Source organism: Nesoenas mayeri, assembly GCF_963082525.1.
Source record: "Nesoenas mayeri genome assembly, chromosome: 3".
In the NCBI taxonomy this organism is placed as follows: domain Eukaryota; kingdom Metazoa; phylum Chordata; class Aves; order Columbiformes; family Columbidae; genus Nesoenas; species Nesoenas mayeri.
In genome coordinates, this window is record NC_137544.1 from 36,703,495 (window position 1) to 36,731,104 (window position 27,610).

At 38.5% G+C, this 27,610-nt stretch overlaps 2 protein-coding genes and 1 long non-coding RNA gene across 3 annotated transcripts in view; 1 reads left to right on the forward strand and 2 right to left on the reverse strand.

The window, feature by feature from the left end:
* Window positions 1-418: 418 nt before the first annotated feature.
* MRAP2 (melanocortin 2 receptor accessory protein 2) lies at window positions 419-9,699 on the forward strand (the record flags this gene model as incomplete). The annotated part of the gene is made up of 3 exons (XM_080341864.1): window positions 419-545; window positions 4,344-4,443; window positions 9,306-9,699. The coding sequence occupies 3 exons, from the start codon at window positions 419-421 to the stop codon at window positions 9,697-9,699; spliced, it is 621 nt and encodes a 206-aa protein (XP_080197990.1).
* LOC308038918 lies at window positions 4,123-13,929 on the reverse strand. The gene is made up of 3 exons (XR_013921969.1): window positions 13,765-13,929; window positions 11,075-11,177; window positions 4,123-4,175 (listed from the first exon to the last, which is right to left on the reverse strand). It is a non-coding gene; the product is annotated as an uncharacterized lncRNA (long non-coding RNA).
* A 2,431-nt stretch (window positions 13,930-16,360) lies between these two features.
* The window catches only part of CEP162 (centrosomal protein 162), a 44,454-nt gene continuing 33,204 nt past the window's right edge, over window positions 16,361-27,610 (reverse strand). The window contains exons 21-26 of the mRNA XM_080341826.1: window positions 26,766-26,990; window positions 25,000-25,670; window positions 23,964-24,105; window positions 21,849-21,947; window positions 18,843-18,977; window positions 16,361-16,766 (exon numbers count right to left, since the gene is read on the reverse strand). Coding sequence (XP_080197952.1) covers window positions 16,545-16,766; window positions 18,843-18,977; window positions 21,849-21,947; window positions 23,964-24,105; window positions 25,000-25,670; window positions 26,766-26,990 — 1,494 coding nt within the window. The 3' untranslated portion in view covers window positions 16,361-16,544. The remainder of the gene's footprint in view (window positions 16,767-18,842; window positions 18,978-21,848; window positions 21,948-23,963; window positions 24,106-24,999; window positions 25,671-26,765; window positions 26,991-27,610) is intronic.

Here is a 27,610-nt window from a genome sequence, read left to right on the forward strand (position 1 = left end):
CACCCTAAGCTGCTGAGGCTGGTGGTCTTTGGTATTTACTATTTTTGAGCTATAAAAGCTATATTCAATCTAAGGAGCCTGGGTTTGATATGTTTGTACATTTAACAGGCATCTGTGTGGAAGCGAACATAGATTATCTTCTTTTCATTGAAGAGAAAACATTTGTTGACCAGTGGTTGGCCAGCAAAAACAGGCAAGGGAATGTGATGGTTTTGTCTGATGTAGCAGTGATACTGGATTTTAAAGCCAAAGGTGAGAGAAGGCCTTTGTAAGCGTGAGTGGCTATTCTTGGGAGCACTGGTGAGAAAGAGATCCCATATATAAGAAAGGATTCTATAAAATGAAAAGATGCACTAGAAGTGTGTAGTCTCTAGTAACACATTTCATATCCACAGGTATATATTTATTGAGGTGCAAGATGTCTGCCCCGAGGCTGATTTCTAACAGAACCTCCCAGCAGGCCTTGTCTAACTCTGATTACACCTGGGAGTACGAGTACTATGAGTATGGACCAGTGTCGTTTGAAGGCCTGAAGGCTCATAAATGTAAGTTCAGTAGAGATACACTTCATTGCAGCTGAGCTTGCCCATCTTGCTGTTCCTACTCTTCATTGTAACTCATTATTGCACAAAAATCTCTCTCCTAATTTTTTTGATTCTCAGCAATTAGAGTTATTACTCTGTTTATTAGATTATTGTAATTGTTTATGATTCTACATCTTGACTGCTTTTCTTGTGTATGAGAGAACCATGGATTTCTTGGCTGTGGTAGGAATTTGTCAATACTGAGGAATATCAGAGGATCAGGAACAGTTTATAACAGCAAATACAGCTACTGGTGACTACTTGATATAGTTCTGGTTTGCTCTGGTTTTGTTCCTGTTAATGCTAAAAGGAAAGTGATGGGCAGCCTTACAGCTTTTGTTTTTCTTCATAGAAAATAAATTGAAGGCTATAACAGATATAAAGAAGAAATTTCTCTTTCTTCAGAAACTTTTGTCCTTGGGACTTCATAGGAGGAGGGGGCTGAATTCAGAATTCTGCTAATACAGGAGCTGTTTTACAGTAGAAGTAACAGGTGGAGGGCAGGGATCAGACAGATGAACACTGTGGGTAGGAACTGAGAGGAAATTTAGCTAGGACAAGCTAGTACAGCTGGGCCAACATTTATCTAAAGTCTATGCAATGGCTTTGACTTTTATTAAATTTCTATTTTTTTGAAGGAGGTGAGGAGGAAATGATAGGTGGAAAAAAAAAAAGTAAGAGACTAACTCAGAATTACTGGGAGGTGTTTTAAAAGCAGTTTACCGAAGAGAAGCAAATAATTTTGTTTCTTTATTTCTGAGCTGGATGCACTGTGAGAGGGTTTGAGCAACAGCCTTCAAAGTCTTGGGGAAGGGTCTCCATCCGGTGCTGCAGCACTGGTCCAGGGTGGGATACATACTTTCTGCCTCATTTGCTCATGATGAGGATTCAGAGTGGGAAAGAGGGATTGAGGTGGCAATCAGTAGTCCAGAAAGGCTGGTCTCCCTTGGGTCTGCATAGTCAGGATGTTTTGGAGAGACTCTGTAATGGTCCAAAGAAACTTGTTGTGATTCTTAGTAACTTTCAGAAGAACTAGAGCACAAGTTGCTTTTCAACCTGAATTGTACTTATTTTTTTTTTTTTCCCCCCGAAGTCTGCTGATTGTGGTCTGTATTTTTACAAATGTTAGATACTTGAAAACTGTATGTTAGCTGTTACCATGTTTCTATTTATATTCCATTCTTCCATTAATCAGAAGCCAAACCTGGTTACAAAGATTACTGATTACAAAGATTAGTTGCAGTGTTATGTACGTGCCATCTTTTTAGCTTGATGGGTCCAAGAGTGTGACAGGAGAAAAAATATAAATAAGTCACCTCTGGATTGCAGACGTTGTAGTGGCAACATGGAGAGAGGCCTAAATTTAACACTGAAGAGAACTTGGGCCACCTGCTTTAATTTTAAACAAATCCAAATAATGTAATTGATAGAGCAGAGGGTTGGAAGGGTATCAGAAGCCATAGTAAAGCAAGGAAGATGTAGCTTTGGGCTTAGTAAACTTAGGAATTCTGTTGGGATTGGAACACCAAAAAACCAAAAAAAAACCCAAAAAACAAAATGCAGGACAGGCTTGTTATTCATGAATTATAGGAACACACAATGCTGGCATGTGTGGTTTTTGTGGAGAGTAGTAGTTTATCAGAATCTTGATTTATTTTTTTTTCTTTAGGGTTTTTTCCCTTTGTTAGGTTTTGCAGCGTGATCAATATAATCTACATGCATATTTTTAAGACATCTTACTTGGTCAGACTTCATATTCTGTTTATCAGTGCAGTTGCATATAATCGAAGCATATCTGACTAATTGGTAGGTAATAGTAGCTGTAAATGGCTAAATGGTGATCTTTTGAAATGTGAGTATTTCTTTTTAGATGAAATTTTCAGGTACTATAAAGTCTGGTAGGATGGTAGATAATCATGAGCTATTGTCTATTAGTAAGGCCAAACACAAGATGCATCTTGAACCACCGAATACAGGCTATATTTACAGAACGATACAGAAAATAATATAGGGCTTGTAGTGCATGGAATTACAGAAATAAACTCATACCACTGTGCTCTAAGCAAAAAGGAGTATTACAAACTCTCCCTGCTCCCCTCCATCATGGATACCTATATTTGAACCACTCTCTAGTTATTTTACAAAGGGTATTGAGAGTGGGAGATGTGGCAGAGGAGAGATTTGAAACTTAACCTCCTTAGCTTACCAGAAAAAAGGGATTAAAGAGTGATTTGATTGTCATAGAAGTATTTTCCCAGGGAGAAAATCTCAAGTTGTATCAGGCACTTTGCAGAGAAAGAGCAAATGGTTTGAATTGATTTCCAGCTCCCAGATCTGCCTTTTAATGTGGAAGATATTTCACAGTGAGAGTGTGATTAACCACTAGGGTCAAACACCAGGCAAGAGAGCTGATTCCTTGTTTTCTGGTGTCTTTAGTTAGTCCTGTAGTAGATGGACCATGCTGGTTAAAGTGCTGTGCTGTGCCTGCTGCACCAGGTTAGATGGACCATCACAGAGCTTTCTAGCCAGCGAGGATCTCTGAGGTTCAGTAGTAGCTACATAACAAGAGGTTGAGGGTAAATCTGGGTACCTGTCCTGACCAAGACTTCCCTGTTCCTTGCTTATATGATAATTTTTTGAACTCTTTATGGTGGAAATTTTGAATATTTGCATAAACAAAAACTAAGTAACTGAAATGACAGGTGAAAAAGCACCTATATACTTTGGGTCCTAGACCAGGTCATATTTTGGCTTGTTGCTCTGTAGCTTTAGGCCATGCCAGATTGGGGCAGATTGTTTTCAGGAAACATGTTTGTCCCACTTGTATCTCTCTTTAAGTGCAGAGCTTCCAGGAACTTGATTCCTTCAGCAGCAATTGTGGATCAATGTTGAAGTCGTAAGTGGACATAAGTTGTTTTAAGTAGGACTGACAATTTATCTAGGGATCATTTTGCTGTAAATGAGAAGAGCAGGTACATTTTATGCACATAGGCTAAAAGCCATGCTCTTCCCAATTACTTCTATATTTGGCTATTGCATTGGTGTTTTTCTTGTAATTAGCTGGTGTTTGACATTTTTGTTCAAATCAGTTTGGCTCCTCTGACATTGTATTGCAGTTTTCTGTATGCAAGTTCAAATCCTAAATTAAAAATTACTCAGAAATGTCTTGTGTATGTTGGTGGTTGTTATTTGTTGAGGTAGCAAATATACTTTTTCCTGTGGTTCTGTTTGTTTCATAATCCTCTATCTTACCACTGAAAGAAAGCTGGATCTTCCTAAACTTAATGTGTCAAAGAAATCTATCAAAACCCAGAAACCTAATGGTCTCAGGCAGAAATGATTTGAAATAGCAGGAGCTCAGCTCTACAGGGATAGAGATTTTTCTTGTAAATCAAATAAACATCTCTTCAGAGTTCTAGCACTGAAGTTTGTTCCAAAGCAATGTTTGGACATGAGCCAGGCATCACAACGGGAGCTGTTCCTGTTTTACTAACCAAGAGAACTCAGTGTCTTCCCTCCTTCAGCTTGTTTCCTGTGTGTCCAGGCATCCGTAAAATTTCGGCTAGGAATGAGAGCTTCAGTGGCGGCTTTCTGTTTAAAAATAGATAGAGATAAATATGATTGTCCTTTCTCTTTGCCATCCAGAAGTAAGATGCAAAGTCTTGGATTTTGCAGTCATGCTGCATGTGGAAGGGAACTTTCTGCAACTGCAGGTGAAATACTAATAATCTTTTTTTTTTTTTTCCTCTTTTTCACCAGATTCCATTGTGATTGGATTTTGGGTTGGTCTTGCAGTTTTTGTCATCTTCATGTTTTTTGTCCTGACCCTGCTGACAAAGACAGGAGCACCACATCAAGAGTGAGTCTGAAAAATGGAATAATAGCTCCCAGCCCGCTAAGTGGCAAATCTGTTTTTGTGCAGCACCCAAACAAGCAGCGACAGTGCTGACCTTGCCCTGGCTCAGCACCTTCTTGTTCTACTCTGTCCTTACGAACAAGTGCTGTCTTGCAATGTTTCAAATAACTTTTGTTCCAAGCACTTGTAGGAGACCAGTTCTGTAGAACTATTATTAATGTGTGATCTATTTAGCAAATATTTAGTAGACATGCAGTAAGAAGGGAACAGCTGCATGTGTGCATTTTCATGCTAAAATGAAGTTGGTGGGTAGGATGCCAAACAGGTGGCTTTAGATTACTGTTCTGCAAACAACTGGGATCATTCTAGGTAGGCTTATGTTATGATGGAGTGGAGAAATGTGAATACTAAGAGTATATACAAATAAAATGCAGCGCAGATGTTAAATTAAGGAAGTTGAAGTCTGGAGGATTTCCACGTGTTTGTATGTTCAAGTCCAAAAGGTAGATATTGGTAGTATTTACGAAATCTTCCCTTAACCATGTAGTTCCCCCAGTGTCAGTGTGTCTTAGTTTCTGCTGAAAAATTGCAGTAGATGTTGAAGTACAGATCAGGCCATGTGTGTTTAGCACCACGGTCCCCTGAAAGTCACAAATTAATATTTTTTCTTGTTCTTTATCGCTAAGTACGTGCAGACTATGCCTGGCCTCAGCCATTCATCTGCATTTGTGCAGCACACAAACTGTCAGTGTCTCATCCTCTGAAAAAGTTTGAACCCACGTGTCCTCTCAGGCTTGTGTGCCACAAAGTAGAAACAAAAAGCCTCTCTGAAGAGTGAGATCTCTTACAGGCAGGTAACAATGAGAAGCTGATTGTGAAAGGCAATTGTTAGTGCTTATCACTTTCTAAAGCAGCCTGCCTGTCTCTGTCTGCTGAAGGTTCTTTGCTATTTAGTCCTATGCTGACTGGCTCTGAAACTTGCTGTAATAGCACCGCTCTAGATGCAGAGCTGTACTAGGAGGACGTGCATGTATCATGAGCCTCTTCTGTGCTCCTTATTTTTTTGCTTCTATGAGAAGGAAATAGAGGCAGAAGAATTCAGCTTCCCAGAAACAACTTGCTGAACTTCATGGCTAGTATTTTTGCCTTCTTTACAGGGTGCCTTAAAGTAGCCAGACTCTGCTATGAAGTATATTTAAAGTCCTTGTAAATGTTGGTGTGCTGCTTCTTTTCCCTGCAGATCTTGTTTTTTAGCTGAGCAGCTGAGTCTGTGTCCCACATGAATAATACAAGAGGGGAAGAAGTGATGAAGTCAGTTTTATACCAGGGAGAATTTAATATGGATATTATCAAAAGTCTGTATACTTGTAAAAATGCACTTTCAGGTAGCAGAGGGCTGCTTGATATCTCCCACTGTGTTGCTGCTTTTTTCATCAATTTTCTTAGAATAGGTTGCGTAGAGAGTTTGTGAAACCTCCATCTTTGGTCACCTACATCCAGATAACGTGAATAGAATCAGAGTCAGCCTTGCCTTTATCAGGACATAAGGCTAAAGACCTCCAGAGATCCCTTTCAATCTAAATCTTAATGACTTCCCTTCAGTTCCTGAAGGGAGCCCAGTCATTTCCTTCCTGTATTTGTTTTAAACTTCCTTGCAGCTTTGGGAGCTGTGTGCCTGAATGCTTGCCCAATTAATACGTATGCTGAGTGGGCACCTTTAACAAATTTGAGCACTGTTTTCTTGAGATTTGGTAACCCCCTGTGTACAGTACCAGAAACAGAACATCCAGGAATATGCTAAGGGGTGCAAATCCTTTTGTTTCCTCTTATTTTTGATACACATATATAAAAACTGGAAAACATAAATACCTACCTGTAAAACCAGTGCAGACTGTGGTTTTATAATACTTTGCTGCATCTTCTGTCTTTATCCCTGACTGGATTCTTCATGACACATGGTTTCATTAGTGAGCTGTCTTGCAGCCCTCCTTTAGAAACAGATGTTAATGGGGTTCCTGGGTTTCGGGAGAAAGCCAGCCTGATTGATGGACGTGTCTCTAACTTCAGTAAGTCAATTTGACTGCTCCTTAAAGTACCATTAACATGAGAGATAAGTGTAACTGGGTTCAGATGGGTGGATCTGAAGTAGAATACTCTTGATTATTCTAGTAGTATGCTTTTCTCGGCTCAATATAAAGGGGTATGATAGCATGTACTTTCAAAATTGTACAAGATGTTCAGAATTGGATACATGCTTAGACCAGAAGAAAAGGTTCAGGATATGGATGGGGAGAGGCAGAAATTTAATTACTTATGGAAATTATGCCTGTTGCACTTTCCATTTGCTTGCATGCTAGTATACGTAGAACATTAGGTGATGCAACAAAACATTGCACTGACAATCTTTCTGAGTTGCTGCCTGAAAACTACTGTCATTCATCACTCGGGAGAAGAGAGTACACTATGTTTGTTTCTGCATGTCAAAAGTCCTTAAAAAAACGTGTGCAGCAAATGGAGGTGTTCACGTAACCTATCAGTACAAAATCCTGGCTGATGTCATCCTAAAGTTTCATGCAGCTATTGAAGCAGGTTGTACAACTGGTTGCAGTAAAGATAAAAATAAAAATTTATTTTTATTTCTTAAGAAATCAGGTGGCTTTGGTTAAGGATTCTGGGGTGAAATCCACTCGGAGAAATGCAGATCCACTGAAACAAAACCTTCTACAGATATATGTATGTGTTTGAAAATGTATTCAGGAAGACTTCTCAGGTTCACAGTAGCACTTCTGCTAAGGACCTGTTTAGATGTCCCAAGTTCCCTTTGGGATGCCAAACACTGCTGTTTTGGAGGACTGGCTACTTATTGCTTTCCACGGTTTGCCAAGTACCCTTCGTCACTTCAAGGAGTACTGAGAGAAGGGGTATTTAAGGTAGAGATGAATGTCAAGTATTCCTTTGTTAGAAGGGTATCTTGGGCAAAATGATCTGTACCCTGACAGGGCACTCAGGTCCATTGGGCAGAGTCCAGAGCTTAATACCAAATCCAGCAGACCAGAACCCCACGTTGTAGGCTGGAAGATTCCTAGAAAAGGGAGTCTTGGGCTAGTTCATTAGCAACTGCTTGTTTTGAGTGGTTTTCAGGATGTGTGATGCTCAAGGTGTGTGGCATTCACCTGCCTGCTCTTGTGTTGGCAGTTTCTGAGACTCTGAGAGTCCTGTTGGCCCAAACATTGCAAAAGGGATTTGACTGACCAGGTGTCTGTGCTCCCTTCCACAGTAAAACTGGGATTTCTTATTTTGAGTGTTCTGAAAAGATATACCCTGAGGTATAGTTGTATACTGTAATGAGCAAGAGTATGCAAGTTTCTAGTCTAGTTTTAAAAAGATAATGAATATCCTCCCCAGAATACAGGAGGATAGTGTTTGTGAATTTCAGAATCTGAAATCCCATGTTCCCTACTCATTAGCACAGGATTATTCTCTGTTGTATGTCTTCAACCTCCTGGGTCATTATGAAGTTTCTTTGCATCTTCTGTTCTTCCACTTCGATTGGGTTGCTACTGCCAGTCTTGCATGCCCCGCTACACAATCAGCCTTTGCTCCTTCATAGCTCACTGGATTAGAGAGCACTTTCCACACCTATGAACTAGTTTTATATCTCTAATTGATGCATTTTAAGTTTTCTTCTGAAGTAATTTCTTCCTAGGCTTATAATGCTTGTCCTTCTTTCTGTTGCTTATTTGCTACCTCCACTGTCTGTGCTGCAATACTACATAGAAACTCTTGGTGATAGATTTGCAAGATTACATTCACAACTCAGAGTGGTGATTTCTGTTGCATTATAAATACATAAACATCAGTCATCAATTCTGAAGGCTACCATAGTATTATTCCAGTCTGTTTGTCTCGCTGTGTATGCAGTAGCTTATTAGTGTGTATGCCATAGATTATTAGTTAGTTACTGCTCTGTGTTACATCAGTTTAAACGTTATGCTTCTATTATACATGCTTCACTTAGAAATGCAGAATATGCCAATACAGTTTTGATAAATCAGAGGATTTATTCATCATTTGAATGCCTCTGCTGCCTTTCAGATGCAAGTAACTTGCATTTTGTGATGATACACCAAAATTCAGCTTGACAAAGATTGTATTATAATATTACCTGTAAAAATTCCATCTAGCTTGAGCTTTTCTTGCCCCAGGTGTTCATGGCTTTCGCACAAGTCCATGCAGATTGGAGCTGGTTTGAGCTAACATGTCTAGAAAACTCCAAGAAAGATGTAAAGATGTCCTTTCTGGGCTATGTGTCTGGTTAAGGCTGCCAGTCTTTATAGCAGTTTTCAGTTCCAGCTCTCCTGATTTGGAAATCTGAATGTAATTGACTGAGGTCAGGGGAAAAGACGGTTTGATGTCTGGACAACCAAGTGCTCAAATAATGCCTTTAGTGACAACAGTGCTGCTTATGTCTCAGAAAGATTTTCTCTACTGAAGATTTTTCTCAAAGTGTTTTAAAAGCCATTTTAAAAAAGCTTGACACTATTTGATGTCAAGAGGAAATACTGAGGAGTATTTCTGAGCTCATTCAGCGAGCCAATTATTAAAATATATTGATTCCTATAAGTACCATTTAAGAGTGCTGGCATTGATAACGTATTCTCATGGAAAATTACCATAGCAAATCAAGACTTAAAATAGCTTCAGCAGGAAATTATTAATAGCGCTGGCTTTTGAAGTCTCTTGTCAATAAACTGTTAGGGTTTCATTTCTTCCTGATTGTAATAGTTGCTGACACTAGTTTTTGCTGTTAAGATCTTGGATAGTTCTACTTTAAAGCTTACTGTATTTTTATTTTTCCTCCTTAGTAATGCAGAACCTTCTGAAAAAAGATTTCACATGAACAGCTTTGTGGCAGATTTTGGAAGACCTCTAGAGTCGGACAGGGTTTTTTCTCGTCAAATACCTGAAGAATCCCGGTCACTTTTCCATTTCTGTATTAATGAAGTGGAACATTTGGACAAAGCAAAACAAAGTCAGAAATGCCCAGGTCTGGAAAGTAATATCCACTTCCAGGAAGTTCCCAGGAGCAGTGGAATGTTTGATGAGGACTTGAACTGTCTCACAAAATTTAATATTCCTAACTTTGTCAACACGGAGCAGAACTCTTCACTAGGTGATGATGATCTCCTCATCTCAGAGCCACCAATCTTTTTAGAAAGCAAATCAGTCATGCAATCTTCCCATCAGATCCTTGATTGAAAAGTCTTTTACTTTAAGGTAAACATTCCTGCATTCCTGTTATTGTCCAGTTTGAAGCCTTTCTTGGCCTTGTGTTTTGATAGAAGGTATTGCAGACCTGTGTGTTTTATTGACAGAACTCAGTTGATACAAGAAGTAAAGGAGTGAACGTTTCTTTCTGATGCCTTCTGCAGTCTAAACCTTTGCTCAACATTATTTTTGCTTCCTGATTTTTTTTCTTTGTTTGCTTGTTTTGCTCTTTGTTTTGAAGTGACTGTTTATGTCCAGCTTCTGAAAGATATGATAATATTTTGCAGGGACTGTGAAGGCTGGAGCCTGGCAGTGGGAGAGGTAAGAAAACTCCTCAGCCAAGGAAAGTATAAACCTCAAGACTGAAGCAAGGAACAAACAGGCAGTTGCTGGGGGAGGTTCTGCAGCTTCTGCCACTCCCAGAAAGGACACCTGAAACTGGGCAGCACTGTGCGTATCTGCTTGGCATGAACTTCAACTGCTGATTCCTAACTGCTTTTTGGTGCAGGTTAAACCCAACTTAAAAGCTTATAGAGCTTTAATACCTTGCATATTAAATTGTTTGGTTACAGTGTTTACAAAATGCTACCACTACCTGCTACTGAGTAAAAGCAAATGGGTGCGTGAAATCATAGCACTTCTGAGTGACATTCTGACAGCTGCACAGTGATGACCTGGAATTAATATTTTACACATAAACAGTAATTTTTTTTTTTTCTAATTGCTTATGCAAACTTCCTGTTTGGTAAACGCAGGATTCAGTAGCTAAATTGCAGGAAACCTGATTAACATACCACCACCATAACTCTATTGGCAAAAAAGGATATTTTAAAACTGGTGTTACGCTTTGCTTATAGGCTGAACCTTCGCATACTTTTTGGCTCTATACATGGCCCTTTTTTGACCAGTGGGCCACTGAAGGGCTAGCAGGCTTTGAGCTGTTGAGAGGACCAGCTCCAAAAGCATAGCTGAGCTGCATGTCTCCTCTGTCTTCTTTTTGTACTCACTTGGGATGGTGTTGCAACCACAGTTTTTTTTTTTTTTCCCCAGGGAAAGGTTTGCTAAGGAATTGAATAGGTGTAATTTCAGCCTGGATGTTGACTTTTTTTTTTTTTTTTTTTTTAGAGAAGGAATAAGGTTCTGAACCTTAGCCAGTATTTAAATGATGTTTCAGCTTTCCTCCAAAGATGGTAGCTAATGGCCAAATGGTTTTAGAGCAAGCATGTAGGATGCAGAGGAAGCAGGTTCAAATCCTTTGCTGGATTTGGAGTAAGAGTGCCGTACAGGATGTTAATAAATATTCCATTAACAAATGGAGCTAGTGGATTCCAGATCCTGTGCCCGTCTGGGGTTTCTTAAAACTCACCTGATTTGTACACAATGTGTTTGTGTCAGAGTGAAAATGCAGCAATGGGGTGCCGATACATTCTTGAGACACTTAAATGCTGAATAATTCATTCTTCCTTCACCTGATGAATAGAAAAACGTAGTAAATAGGTTGTGCATTAAAAGAAATAAGAGCTGGGAGAAACCTCTTTTATTTTCATCTCCTGTGCCATTATTATAAACCATTATACCTAAATTTCCTGTTTTCAGCTGTAATGCTTGCACTGCTTCCTAGTGTTTAAAGTAATGAGATGATACTTAAGACAAAGCAGACTGTTCAAAACCAGCCGATTATTGTGGAAAATAGTTCCCAAGAGAAGACTGAAGTGAACCCTGTTAAAAATGAGCATAGCTGCACAGGCCTCCAGTAGCTGCTTCAGGGGCAGAAAAGGCCGCCTCTTACAGCAGGTACTTTACCATGAGTGAGTATGAAAGCTGTGGCTGAGGACTTGCCTTTTCTCTTCCCAAATTAAGAAATTTTGGGAAATCTGCCTTTTGAATGTGGCAACAGCTTCCTGCTGAGGTGCCTCAAACAGCTGTTAATTATCTAATGGTTAAGCTTTGTCTGAACTGAAGCTCAATATTGTTCTTGCTAACAAGCTCTGGGACTTGTACAAACGGTGGCTTTTATAGCCTGTTTCTGGATGAGTGAGCTCCCTTCAGTGATGTCTGATCTGTTATTTTCTTTTCTTTCCTTTGCCATACTTGAAAACAGAACTGCTGCTTAAACGGGGGGAAAAACCTGTGTAGAATCCAGGTCCACAGCAAACAAGAAATGAAGCTCATTTTTAAAGCATTCAAAGCTATGTGTTAGAATAATGCAGGTCTGGTTCTCAAATAAAAGAAAAGCTTGAAGCTTGCTATTCCCAGTGGGCTAACCTAAGCTTGTTTTCTGCCATCTTTAAATCTGTGTGGCTTTTGTTTAGGTACATAAGTGCTTCTTTGGGGAGAAAGGAAAAGTATACGTCACCAGCATCCATACACATTTAATGCCTAGAGGAAAAGAATTTAATAAAACAATCAAGGGATAATACCAACAATTCCAATGTGTTGTATGTTATGTCCTTCTAAAGCATGTATTAATCCTGTAAAGGTATTTAAGTGTTTGGTTCTTACTTCTGTTCTTCCATCTACTTTTTCCATCTTCTCTCCTTTCTATCTTTAAAGTCCTTCATGCTGCTTTTTAAAGAAAAATAACCTGCCAGCCCCCAGTGCACAGCTCCCACATGGCTTCAGAAGCTCTGCGGCAGCAATACAGTCTGATTCAGATTTTTTGCTCTACCTCTGCAGTAGAGCAAAGGCAAATGCAGAAACTTTCTGCAGTCTTCAAAACCAGTTATTTTAAAGCTGTTCTTTCTTTCTTTTCCCTTTTTAAGAACTAACAGACATGGTGTTTTGTCTCAGGGGAAAGGGGATTGGCATAATAACCAGCTTTGTATAGTGTGTTTTAAAAAAAAAAAATAATCTTCTTGCAGTCAAGCAGCATGAGCTGGTTCACTACAGAGTGAAAAGAGTGTGTTTTGACCAGGATAATCCTTCAAAAGGAGTACTTGCAACTTAATGTAGTTTGGAAATGGAATTTCTTACTGCTTGGTCTGTCTGTTTCAGAGCCTCTTCTCAAAATTCACTAAATGCATCACCTGTGGCTGGTAGATTTAACTTCATGGAGAGTTACCCTAGCATAATTACATATGTTTGCTTGCATAAACATGCACTATATTCTGTATGAAGTTACTAGGCCAAGGTGTGTATTTCAGTTTTCAAAGGTGAATATTTGTGAAATGTTTTTCTGTGTAAACAAGTTTCAGTTGTGTAATTTTTAAAAAACAAACAAAACCAAAATAATCTACAGTATAAAACCAGAAAATGCCTGCTCACAGAGAAAAGAAATAGAAAGGTAAAACCATGAACTTCTCTCCTGGCACCCAGTGATGAATGTTCTCTAATGCTAAAAGGTGAAATAAGTGATGTGTATTGGGCATTGGTCATGCAATTTAGTATTTATGCATCTGAGCTGTAGATCCTGAATACTTTATAACTAACTGACACCTTTTGTCACTCTGTGATTGAAAGAGACCCACAAAACCCTTCCCAATGGAGGAACTGCAGTGTGCTGTTCTACTCTGGCCTGTCCTTCCCGCAGTGGAAGATGACAAAACAAAATAAATTAACTACAGCTACTGCAGAGCTGGAATGAACATGCTCAAGCAGTTTCAGGTCCTGACAGGTAGCAAGGACAGTACAGAGCCAGAGCCTTTCACCACATGCTTTCTAGAAACAGCAAGTTTGCAAGAAAAGCAAGAGTTGGAGGCCTATGCTTTCTTGTTTTTGGACAAGATGTATGTAGTCAGCTGTAGGAGAGGCTAAACATGCAGTTCAAAGTTATCAAAGGATTTCCTGTTCAAAAGTTTCAGGGTAGCACTTGATGCCAGGCCCCCCTTCCCTGCAGAACTGGATTTGCACAGCTAGTGCTAAGATAGAGATCTGTTTGACTTCTTTTTTTCCAGAATAGCTTAATTACTGAATATAGTATAGAATACATTTTGAGGTCTCCTACTATCAAATAAAGACTTCATCCATGATAACCTATTTCATTTGTTACAAGAAAAACTGACATGTATTTCAGAAAACTTGCAATAGAACACACTGTCACAAATGCCATGATGAGACCTGATATTCTTCTGCACACTCTGTTTTCTTCTCTTGGAGCAAATGTCTTCCTTGTAATCTAGGTCACTGAGTCACCCAGCCAGCTGCTCACTTGATTTCCTAAAAGCTTCAAACATGACAATTCAAATTATTATACTCCAGCTGCTTTGCTGTAAACAAGTGAATTCCAGCTACCCATAAGGCATTGATTCAAAGAAATTATGTTTCAGATTCTTTTAATCCATTCATTATAATGCCTTATGGAAATGTGTGATTAAATAGTATGGCATTAAAAAAAGGAAAAACACACACGAGAGTATATAATTCTATTATTCTCTGAAAGATCCTTCTGAAATCCTCAGTGGAATACATTAAAAGCTAATAACCTGTTTTGTCAGCCTTCTTGCTCTGTTTCAGGGTGTTTTTCCCTTTCAGCACGGTTAAGTCTGCTGGAAAGTCAAGAACTATAAATTCTTGAGCATAGAATTTAAATCTTGGCTCTTAGCTCTCCAAAAAGAGCACCATGGTGACCACCATTCAAGAGCAGAGACAGTCTGTTACTGTGTAGAGTGCCCACTTCATGGTATATGCCTGAAAACTCAGTGAGTGTACAGCTACATAAATACCCGTAAGAACACAGTATAAACCATATTGTAACTTACAGAAACAGTAAATAGTACTGTCCCTGCTCAGTAAACAAGACTTAGTTTGAAATAAATTTCAAATTAAATTATCTCTCTATGTAAGATACCAGCATTTGCTGAGAAACGAATATAAGAATTTTAAGAGGTGTTTGAATGAACTGCATGAGCACTAAGGCAACCCTCTTGATGACCTAAGGATTCGACGTTTGAGAGAGATCCCGGCAACTGGCAACACAAGGGTTGCTGCAATTAAAAAAAAAAAAATCATTTCAGGTCACACATCTCAAGACAATATTACAGACACAGCACATTCTACAGGAAATAAATGGTAAGTTGAAATTAGTCAGTTTTATCCTTTTTCATTTGTAAAACAGTCCCAAATCAAGAAAATAGAGTATATTTACATATAGCTGATACTTTATATACAAAGCATTATTGTATTTACATTTTATGAATACAGATTAATACTTCATTACTGGGGGACAAAATATCCATACTAAAAATACTGAAAACATCTGAATATGAAGCAACCAAGATTACTATATTAATTGTTAACTGACCACTTTTTTATATCTCTATATATGTGTATACAATCTCACTTTTTGTGTATGCTCAAAAAAAACCAACACCCAAGCAACTGTTGCTTACTGTCTATGTCTAGATAGTATAATTTGTTATACTATTTTGTTCTTTATGTGTGCTCAGTCACATGCCTGTATATGCCAAAAATGCATGCTTACTGCTGGTCCCTGAAGCAGCATGACACGTAAATACATATACACAGAGTTGAACTATTTCACACAAATTAAAGGCTTCAACCAATACCTGAACAGTAGATCCTAGCTTTTATCTTCTCTTGGCCTTAAATAAGTACAGTTAATTATCTACAACCTTAATAGACATGCTATGAAATTCTTAAAGACTTGGCAGTGCTGAGACTTCAAACTAGCAATTTATTGATTTTATTGTTTGAAAATCTTGTCATTACAGCCACCAAATATATTGCTGGTTGTTCTCTTCCCTGGAGCTGGTCCATCTCTTTTTTGAAACAAGGGACCAAAAGCTTAGCACACTAAGTTACATGTTAGTGATGTAGTAGGAATTGCTCCTATGCTGTCTAGTATCTTACAGGCTCTACACTGAGGTGTATGAACTCCAGCTGGGCATGAGAGGAGAGGGAGAAGGCAACCATCTAAAACTCAGCTTGGTACCTGCTGTGGTGCCTGTCAGTTCAGCAGGAAGTTATATCCACGTTCGGTATTTGGGTGTCAGATTATTCCCACTTCCACATGCTAGTCTCCTTTGTCAATACTGAAGACTATTTCTTTTTTCCTGTCCCCTTTTCCAATTTGGTCAGTGTTTTAACTCTAAATTTCCCCACTGACATATCCCTGTCTTCACATTCAATTGGCCTCTTTATTCCATAAAGATCATCAATATAGCCTTTCCTTTTAAAAGGGATACCAAAAACTACTCTCACACTGTATTTTACAGGCTTTTTTTTTCATATCTGTCGCATAACAATTCAGCTCGACCACTCTGCCATTGTTCTTAGCAGCACAGCTGGAAATCTCTGCAGTGTAAACAGAGAAGAGTTTGATTTTGATCATGATGTGAGAACACCTGCTCTGCTCCAACCCTCCAGTCATTCACAAAGTTCAAAGGGGTCTTTAGGATAAGGGAAGGAGTGTTTTATGGATTGGATGGAGAGAAACAAAATGTTGGAAAAGGAGGATTTTCATGCCCTACCAAATGAAAAATAGTAACTCTATATACTAAAAATACAAGCCAAACAGCATACTGCGCAAATTGCTCACAAAAGAATCATGGTGCAACAAGTTATAAACAAAAGTTAAAAATATTCAGGCATGTTCTATAGTATCTGCAAAAGCAACAAATGGATTTTCTCAATGGTAATTGAGTTTGTAGAATAACCTCAATATTCCTAATTTTTTCTTCTAAATGGCATATAGCTTTATTTCTAGTGAAATATAAGACATATGATATGACTGGGGTGTTGCTCAGTGCAAATCTACTTTTGGACAAGCAGGATTCCAGAACAGAATGTAATTAAATTTACAAGTGTTACATTAATGATTTTCAACAATATTGTCTATACATAACTTCAAATATTCTGCTTCTCTAATCAACTCATACCTAAGATGTCTTCCAACAGCCGTCTGTCATGCTGAATCCACTGGAATTAGGCGCAGGAATAACCACCCCTTGTTTCTGCAGTTCGCGTAAAACATCTAATATCGAATCCAATTCCACTCGAAATTTCTCCAGTTCTTGGTTCTTCCGCTGTGCCAGTCTTCGCCACTTCTCAACCTCGTGGGTTTGCCGAGCGTCGCTGACATGTTGTGTCAGTTGCGTTGCCTGCAAATCAGAAGCAAGTCAGCGCTGGGACTTCCTCGTCAAACACTCTGCCAACACGGCCCCCATGCAAAAATATGCCACTTCATTATATTCGATGCTCAGTCCCAAAGCCCAGTGCTCATGTTAAGTGGAAACAATTTGTTCTGAATATTACAAAAATCATTCTGATAGCAATAAATTCCTTTAAATATTTGCATTAGTGACAGAAGGGGAGAATCCATTACTGACTAATGAGTCTTAGGAGAATTATCCTCTCCAAAACAGCAATTAAAAGTTTGAATATTTAAGACAAAACTGAGCCTAAACACAAAACTGTCTGTAATCAAAATGAACCTTTTGAATTGCCATTTAAATGCATTAATTATAAGAGTACTCTGCAAGAGAAACAAATGAAATCTGAATGACGTGTTATGGGCTATTCCTGTGCTTTTAAAAAGCAAAAGTTCTATAAATTATCACAAAATATCCTGTAGACACAAAGGTCTTAAGCTGCTGCAGATAAAAGTTTGAATTTATTTTTACATTAATCCCTAGCATAATCCTATTAAATTACCCAAAATAAAAAGTGTTACAAGATATCAAAATCTCCACCCTACTATTAATTGTAGTAGATTCTTTAAGGAAAGCTCTATCATTCAATGGCCATAATTTTCGTACTTATAGTTTGATACGAAGGGTAATCCGTTACTTCCTTGTCCAGCAATTAGTTTTTCTACATTGTTCAATTTGTTATAGTCATTTGAGGGAGTGTTTGGTGCCCCCCTGCAGATAATTGAAGGTGCAAAAGTAGGACAAACAAAACCCAAAGCCGGTAGCACCAGGAATGATGAAATTACTTAATAGCAACTCTGGTGTATACTATTATCTCTGGTTTTGTTAAATACATTACATAACATCTTAGTAAATACTATAGGTCAGGTAATTAACTCAGCGGAGACAGATCACAGACTAGGCAGCAGCAGCCACTACAGAAATGGTAAATAACTTCTCACGTTATACAAAAGCAAATGAACAGCATAAAGAACTATTACAGTTGCCTTCAGCAGGACAGAACGTGAATAATAAAATCAGTCACAGCAGAGTTTGTTCTTAATCCACTGACTTATTTTATGCACAGTTCTTCTGGGGAAGAAAATTAAGTATCTGCTGTAGAAATATATGAGAATAAAGCCTTCTACCATGAGCAATTCCGCACATAAAATTGTATTACTTGAGATCTGGTTTCAAAACTTCAGAACAAACTGCACCAACTAAGAACTACTACAGGTTTGAAAAAACACAGGTTTGTTAAAACATGAATGACAATCATGTATTTAGATGATGAAAGAGCTGAGGAAAAAAAAAGTGAACTAGAAAATTGCTTCCAGATGACAGAAGCTCCTCAGAGAGATGAAAAATTAGCATGGAGGCCAAGACGTAAAATGAGATTAAAAAAAAATCAATGTAAAATTGTTTTACTCATTCAAGGGACAAAAATATCAGATACAAGAAGCCGTACTGTATCACAAAGATCCAACCTTCATAATCTAGAACTTTTTGTTTGTGGAGGATAAAGGGGTTTTGTTGTTTTGCGTATTAAAGACAGTATGTGGTAGATTGCTGCAAGATGTTTCTATACTTTTAATGCAGCTTTTCAGGACTAGAATAAAATGGCAGTTCAGTTGAGGAATACATCATAGCTCAACCAACTCTGCATTACACACTCTTGTCAGGTTTTCAATAGCTTTCCTTGTGGAACCGAACTATGAAGTAACCGCATGAGACAAGAGACTTCTAGAAATGATGTGGTCCAACCTTCTGCTAATGCTAGGCCTCTGTAGGTCGGGCTGTGAGGAAGTTACACACCTGATGTGTGAGCCATGCACAAGTAATCTCAATTACCACAGCAAGGAAGGGCTGACTAGCATCACATCAACATTCACTTGCGTCCACAGGCAAAGACAAAACCACAGCTGTATCAACAAGTACTTGTCCCCCTGCAGTCTGGGCTAAACAAGCCTATGCAAACACCATGAAAATATAGTTAAACCAATAACTGTTAAACCAAAAACTGTTGAGAAGTAAATGCAGGTGTACCTTTTGAATTTCTTGCTCCCTTTCTGCACGTCTGCTCTCTATATGCTTGATTTTCTTTTCCAGGCACAGGAAATGTTTCATTTCAGGACTCTGGTTCTCCTTAGCCTCCCTCAGTTCTTCCAACAGTTTTGTCACCTGCAGTTTGAGAGAATTGATGAAAATTGTTATTATTGTGTTAAGTAGTATATAAAATGGATTCCTTTCAAAGTATTTGCATTGTTTAATCTCTTCATTCAAAAGCTGCAGAGAAGAGATAAAAGAGAAATCTCCTTTATTCAGGAGTTTAACTGGAGGCTCAGGGACTTAGATTAGGATTTTTCCTTTGTAACAAATGGCCTAAGGATATGAAAATCTAGTTCTTTTTGATAAATCAAATTCTGTTCATAATACGTTATAAAGTGATAATTCACAGTCAATTTTTATACTTCTAAACATACAAAAAAACTATCAGAGAAGACTGTGATTAGATGTTCTTACACAGTCCCTTCTCACACTCTGAATAAAGATCAAATACAAAATGTATCAGTGTATTTCTACGGAATAAACTAATACAAGACATGCTGCTAACAGACAGGATTACAAACCCTCTTTGGTCTAAAAATTGCCAGGTCTAGTCAACTCTACCAATGACTTGCAACTGATTTCCTAATACAAAGCTGTCCTATGTTCAAGCTGTTATACCAGATAAGTATATGGTTATAGTTAATGAAAAACATCCCTGAACAGCATTTCTGAGATTAGTATTCAAATCATAATCTTCCAGTGAGCCTCAGAGAAAAGTTTGCCCTTTTTGAGGTACCACTGTTTTAGACAGAGGACTCTTGATCCCATTACAAATGGTAGCGCTTTTCACTGCCATCACTTATTATGTTTGTAGGTTTAGTTGCCTTTATCTTTCAGCTCAACTTATTTAACCATTTAATGCTGAAAATGTATTCTATAAGCAGGACAGTAATGATGCTAGAGGGCAAAAGCAAGGCTTTACTTTCACATTTCTCTCTATATGGTCTTGTAATTTCTTATTTTTTTTTAACAAAGGCACTCTATTACATTTTCTTAAATGCTACCACCTCAAATCCAGCCTGTAAACATGGGTCAGATAGGATGCTCACTCTTTTAACCATCACTATCATTAATAATCTGTAAAGCAAATGGTACTCTCACCCTGTTTTCCCAGGAGGAAATACGATCTATACTGAGATCACTGTATTGAATTAAGCTTAGTATGGAAAGGTGACATCTGTCATTAGACTCATAATATGAATCCAAAGTCTCAGCCTTCATTCAGCAAATGCAGAGCTTGTTTAATACATCTTTTTTGTCTCCCTACAAATCCTCACCTTTCTATGAACACTTCACCGAGTTGGAATTTTGCATGGATACCATAAATACTGAGTGAGTTTAGTGAGATTAAGATTAATTACATTAAGTACGTACTATCCTGTATCAAAAATAGCGTGGTCAGCAGGACAAGGGAAGTGATCCTTCCCCTGTACTCTGCATTGGTGAGGCCACACCTGGAGTACTGTGTTCAGTTCTGGGCCCCTCAGTTCAGGAAAGACATTGAAGTGCTGGAGCGGGTCCAGAGAAGAGCAACACGACTGGTGAAGGGACTTGAACATAAGACCTATGGGGAGAGGCTGAGGGAGCTGGGGTTGTTTAGTCTGGAGAAGAGGAGGCTTAGAGGTGACCTCATCACTCTCTATAACTACCTGAAGGGAAGTTATAGCCAGGTGGGGATTGGTCTCTCCTCCCAGGCAGTCAGCAATAGGACAAGGGGGCATGGGCTTAAACTCTGCCAGGGGAAATTTAGGCTGGATATTAGAAAGAAATTCTTTACAGAGAGAGTGGTCAGGCATTGGAATGGCTGCCCAGGGAGGTGGTGGACTCGCCGTTCCTGGAGGTTTTTAAACTCAGATTGGACATGGCACTTAGTGCCATGATCTAATAAACGGACTAGAGTTGGACCAAGGGTTGGACTCGATGATCTCTGAGGTCTTTTCCAGCCCAGTCGATTCTGTGATTCTGCGATTCTGTGATACTAAACACATGTTAATACTTCTCTCTTTTATTCTAAATGTGGGCAGCAAACAAGATTAAATGTCTGGAGTTCTCAGTCCCTTACAGAATAGGAGAATTCCTTCCTAATAACTCCTGCAGGTTAATTACTGCATTGTGAAAATGAAGGTAAAATTAGCCATGTTCATAGATCAAGGAGATGGCGAATTAAGCTTAGGCACAATGCTAAGACAGGCTATGTCCTCTCCTGAACAGGAGGTGATGGAGGTGATTAAAAAAAAGACTGGTAGCACTTCAGGAATGACAAAAGCATGGCCAATAGTTCAAACAGCTAAAAGACAGCAATTTTACACAATATTAGCCCCAAAATGAAAACATGAACAAGTATAATTTTTAGATTATATGCTATTAATAGAAGTAAAAGATTAGGAAAAATGTAGAATACCTCCCTCAAAACCCAATGAATTTCAGAAGAACTATTACAACTAACTTAATGTTCTTAAAAGACTGCAAGTTGAATAGACATCAAAGGAGAACAACAAAAATACAATCACCTATGTCAATTTTATGGCAATGAAGGATAAAAAGAAAGGGAAGCTTTACCTGAACAAAGAATTTGAATACAATAACAAAATACCCTCTTCATAAAGAAAAAGTCCTGTCATCTATTTACTACCCCATCACAACTCTCAAAGAAGAGGCTAGGAATACTTGTATTAATATGCTGATCAATTTTCATATAGGTGCCAGACTTTTCTAACATTAAAAATAATATTAAAAAAAATAAATTAAAGGAGGTCAAAGTTCCACTTTCTGTGCCGTGTTGTTCTCTTGTTCACATTAGAAAAATATATCGCATTCTCAGGTATAAATGATGTAGAAGCAATTGAGAAAGACACTGTTTCTAAGACTTTATATTATTTGAGGCTTTACAAGGATAAAAACTCTTATTAGAATAAGGCACCCCTAATATGAGTTTAAATATACCTCTTTCTGTAGGAGCTCCTCTCGCATCTGTGAAATTAGAAGGGCTTCCTGATGTCTCTGTTGTTCACTGATTTGCTCTTGGAGATGTTTTATTAATATCTAGAAAAAGATTAAAAATAATTGTAATTGACATAAATACCCATAAAAATGTGTAAACCTATACAGGAAAAATATGCCAAAAATATAATCAGCATTGTAGCACTGGAGGGATAAGTGATGCATATTTTGACTACACTATATCTAACATCAGCATTGTTACATAGCACACATGCACATCTAAACCAGGGGTGTCAAACTCATTTTCACCGGGGGTCACATCAGCCTTGTGGCAGCTTTCAAAGGACGGAATGCCATTTTAGGACTGTATAATGTAACGACTCCTACCTTTATACAATGTACCCTCTCCTACCTTTATACAATGTATCATTCCCCATATTTAGACAATGTAACCACTCCCACATTTTCACAATGTAACCACTCCTGCATTTATACAATGTAAGCAACCCCCACATTTATACAATGTAACCATGCCTGCATTTATACAATGTAACCACTCCCTCATTTATACAGTCCTAAAATTACATTCAGCCCTTTGAAGGCAACCCTGAGGCTGATGTGACCCTCAGCGAGAATGAGTTTGACCCCCCTGCTCTAAAGAATATCAAAACAAGTCTCAATCTTCAAGTAACTTTCCTCAGTTACAAAAAGCTCTGAAATAATCCAAATTCAATAGCTCTTTACTTCCATACAGTGTGCAAAACTCACAAAATTGTAATGCACAAATACAATTGCAGGCCCAGGTCCTCATGGGAGACTTTAACCACCCTGATCCCTGCTGGAGGAACACCATGGTGTAAGCAATCCAGGAGGTTCCTGGAGAGTACTGATGACAACTCCCTGACCCAAGTGAGGACAGGTGCTCCTCTGGGCCTTCCACTCACAAACAAACAAGGGTTTGTTCGGGGTGTCAATGTCAAAGGCAACCTTGGCTGCAGTGACCATGAGATAGTGGAGTTCAGGATCCTGAGGGACCAGGCCAAAAAGCATGATCATAACCCTGGACTTCAGGAGAGCAGACTTCGGCCTCTTCAAAGATCTGCTTTGGAAGATGGGATGGGGCCTGGGGAGGAAGGGGGGCTCAAGAAAGCCAGTTGACATTCAGGGATCACCTCCTTCAAGCTTAAGAGCAGATCATCCCAACAAGCAGAAATGCAAAAACGCCAGGAGACCTGCATGAACGAACAAGGAACTCCTGGCAAAAACTCAAACATAAAAAGGAAGCCTACAGACAGTGAGAACAAGGACAGGTAGGTAACCTGGGAGGAATATAGAGACACTGTATGAGCATACAGAGATATGGTTAGGAAAGCCCAAGCCCACCTGGCACTGAATCTGGTGAGACTGGCAAAGGCAACAAGAAGGGCTTCTGGGAGTACCTAGGCGGCCACCAGAATGCTAGAGAAAACGTGGGCCTGCTGATGAATGGGCCAGGGGCCTTGGTGACTCAGGACATGGAAAAGGGTGAGGTAAAGTCTTTATTAGCAAGACTGGCCTTCAGGATGATGAAGGGACTGGAGCATCTCTCCTATGAGGAAATTCTGAGGAGCTGGGCCTGTTTAGACTCGAGGAGAGAAGGCTCAGAGGAATCTTGTCAATGTTTACAAATATCTGAAGAGAGGGTGCAAAGAAAATGGAGCCAGGCTCTTTCCAGTGGTATCCAGTGACAGGAGAAGCAGAAAAGGGCACCAGCTGAAATTCAAGAGGTTCTGTCTGACCATAAGTAAAACTTCTTTACTGTGAAGCTATCCAAGCATTTATTGGGTCTCTAAGCCCTGAGAAGTTGTGGAATCTCCCTCCTCAGAGATATTCAAAAGCCATCTCGACATGGTCCCGAGCAACTGGCTTTAGATGACCCTGCTTGAGCAGGGTTGGACAAGATGACCTCCAGAGGTCTCTTCCAACCTCAGCCAGTCTGTGATTCTGTGAATACAGTGGCACTGGCCCATTTTTGAAACAGTAGATCCTACTTCAAAGAAACATAAAGTTTACAGTAATTTAGAAAGAAACACCATTAACAGATATCTATATGCAATGAATGTACCTGCTGTATCTTACCTCTTGTGTTGAAATTCTGCTGTTTAGTTCAGCTACTTTAGAAGTAGAATGCTCCTTTGCATGCTGGCAAATAATCTTCTCCACTTCCCTCTGATGGGAGGCTTTCAGAGATGCAATGTATTCTGCTGTGTCTTCCTGCATCCTGAACAGTAACAGGAAAATAAGATGTAGTGAAGCAGCTACAGACAGTCCTCAAAAATGCAGCAAAGTTTCTCACTTGAACATATAAAATATCAAAAACGTTAAAGGCAGCACATCTTTCAAATTTCATAACAAAATCTCACAAGATAGCACCACTGCTGCTCTGGAGGGACGACAGTGTGTGAAGCGTACAATGCTGGACATGTGCCTTATTTAAGCAGAGGCAGCTAGAATACAGAAAACTCAGCCAATCATCTTTTTTTGGCTCCTCTTATTAAAAAAAAAAAAAAAAAGGAGACAAAATAGGTGTTTTTAAATAATAATTCAGCTGTCCTATTTGGGTTATCTATTTCAGAACAGAATGTGTTGCAACCTGAATATGCCAACGTCCTCTACTTTGACTATGAATGGATTGAAGGGAAACTACCTCAAGTGTAAAGTTTCTCCAGCTGGTCAAGTAAATTCAAGTAAATTTCACTGTAAAGTTTCTAGAGTTGGTCAAGTAAATTTCACTGAAAGCATAACCCAAGTGTGAAAGAAAGTATCTGTACCAAACATTAATGCTATTCAACACAAATATAAAGTGTGTGATACGCAATGATTTATACTGAAATCTTCTTACTCAAACCCACAATGAACTGTAGCATTAATAAGAAGAATTATTATAGGTTTGTCCATAGAATCATGGCAGTGTACTGCTCTAAAAAAATCAAACACCGCCACTGTCCAAAAAAAAACCCCAAATGAATAATAAACAGTATAAAAGAAATTTACAGAGAACACTGGCCAAGTATGAACTAGCTTCACACGTGGCTGACATGTTAATGTGCCACTTCAGTCCTGCATCAGCCGACACTTTAACAAGGTTTTAAAAGGAATGTGTTTGAGCATTTACCTTCGTATGCTATTTTCAGAATAAGCCAGTGTTGCTTGAGACTTCACCCTCTGCTGGTTCATTTCTAGAGACAATCTTTCTAGCTCCTCTTTCAGCTGTGCATTTTCTTGGAGAACTTCCAAGAGATTAGAATCGGAAAAGGCATCTGGTCGGTATACTTTGTCATCATTGAAAATCCTTTGGAAGGGTTCACTGTTGCTGGAGTTCCTTTTGTCTGTTGCTGAGGTATTCTTCTTCATGGTCTCTGTAGAGTTTTCCTTATTATCAGTTTTATTTCTCAAATTATTATCAGACAACATCATCATCCTTTCTTTTTGAAGTTTCTCTATAGTTTTTGTAAGGTCTTGTATTTCTCTGTTTTTGGTGACCAGTTCTTCATTTAGTTTTAACAGTCTGTCTTTTGTGTTATCTTGCTTAATTTGAGAGTCTGTGGACTGTAAGTCTTTATTATCCTTTTTACTTCTGAGTTTTAATTGGGAATTTTGACTTCTAAGGTTTTCAATTTCTGTCTGGAGGTTTTTAACAGTGATCTGATGAGTCTTCCTTAGATTCTGAAGCTCCTGTTCAAGTTCTGTAGACTTGGCTTTATCACCATTCAGTGTTGGTGATTCACTCACAAATTTGTAGGCAAGTAGTTGCTCAAGCTCTACAAGTCTTTGCTCGTACTGCATCTAATGGAGGGGAGAGGGAGAAAAAAAATCCGGTTTCCTTAAGTATACATTTATTGCTAGTTCTTTTTATTATTCTTTAAAGTTACTGGACATGTGAAGCAAGATTTCCTAAGGCAGAATATACACCAGTTCAGAAATCAGTGAGTGAAAAATTATGTGAAGCAAACTTAAGTCTGCTGTAAAACAGAATTACTCAAAAAATCTACTACAAACTAATCATCTACTCACAATGAATACAGTAACTATGGGAAAGAAAAATTGACAAAGAACTGTTTCACTTTTATATAATTGTGTTCTCCACAGATGTTACCCATTTGGACAGGCAAAGTAAAATCTTATTTTAATATGGCAAGAAATCTTTAGTTTTGTTAAAATTTGCCATTATGTATTTGCCATGTGTCAGTTTGCAAACACTACTGTCATATGCCTCAAAATAGTACCTCACATTTTAAAAATAATCTTAAATTTTAACAGGTTTTTTTTTTAATACAAAAGTGTAAATTCAGACACACAGAACCTCTCTTCCTAATGAGCTGAGGAAAACCTAACCTTCTTTATAGTATGGATAGCCTCTGAGGAAAATGTAATGCATTATTCACATGGAGAAAAGGAGGAACAACTGGCCAGTTTTCCTTTCCTGCTCATTAAGCACTTGTGCAGTTCGCTTTTTTCTTGAAGTAAGACTTCCTATCACAAGTCTTAAGACTCACTACCATGTCATCTTTGGACAGAACGTTTAGCATTCCCAGACATTCCCTGCAGAAACACCAATTGAAACCACAGTCTTTGGTACCGTCAGGAATTAGGTAAGCAGCTACTCTGACCTACATGACGAAATCCTCTTATCCCAATTGTAACAATTAAATTATGCCTCAAGAACTTGTCCTCTCAGTTTCAACACTACTTCAACGGTTGCAATGCTCTTTTTATCTCAGGTGCTGAAGCTACTGAAATTCTGGCTCTGAATTCTATGAGTATTTTTTCCCTTGAATGTCATCTTTGCCTTCAGTTTTCACCACTGTGCCGTGTTAGACCAGAGTGACATTGTGACTGTTACCTGCAGAGCAGACTACTCAACAAGCCGTCAGCTTTTACCTTTATTTTTTGAAATTGTTGTTCCATGGCACGGAGACTTTTTTTAGCTTCATCATCTTTACCTTCAAGTTCTGTTTCTAACTTTTTAATTCTTCTCTCCAAAAAATCAACTGTTTTTGTTTTAGCTGAAAGATCATTAGTTTTCTCAGCAGCAGCAGCAGCAAAAATCAAAGCAGGCAGGGAATTTGGATATCTTCTTTTGAGAATTCCTTCCATTTCTCTGATCTATCAAAAAGAAAACTAAGTCAAAAAGAATAGAGTTCTAATGAAAACTGAACTAAGTAATAGAATGTCAACACTGTCATGTGCTTAAGCTGGGTGAAGAATGAAAACTAGAGATGCATATGATAAGAATTTTTTGTATTGTTTACATTTACGTTATTATTTACAGAAAAGCAAGATTCATTTTTTACTGATTGATTTATACATAATCTTAAACAAAATATTGCTCTTGTCTTCATATCAGTCTTGTGTCAAATGGATCTTTTATATACTTTCTTAGCACTTAAGCTGTATATGGCTTTTAATGCTGGAGTACTTGCTTTTTTCTGGACTTACATTCACATTCTACTTTTTCAGCTGTTACAGAGATATTTAATAACCACATTGAAATGATTCTCCAAATAACAGATTATATGCCTTTTATTTTGAAGTCTGCAATAAAACAAAACTAACACCTTGCACGCAAGACTAATAACAAGCCCCTCTTATCTATGGATAAGATATTCTTCGCATTAGAATACTGCAGAGGCTCTTACCCATTTGTCCCACATCCCTACCAAATGCAGCTGGCATTCACTAAACTTCAGAAAGCCCACTCCCACCCAGCTTTTCTTCAGTAGAAA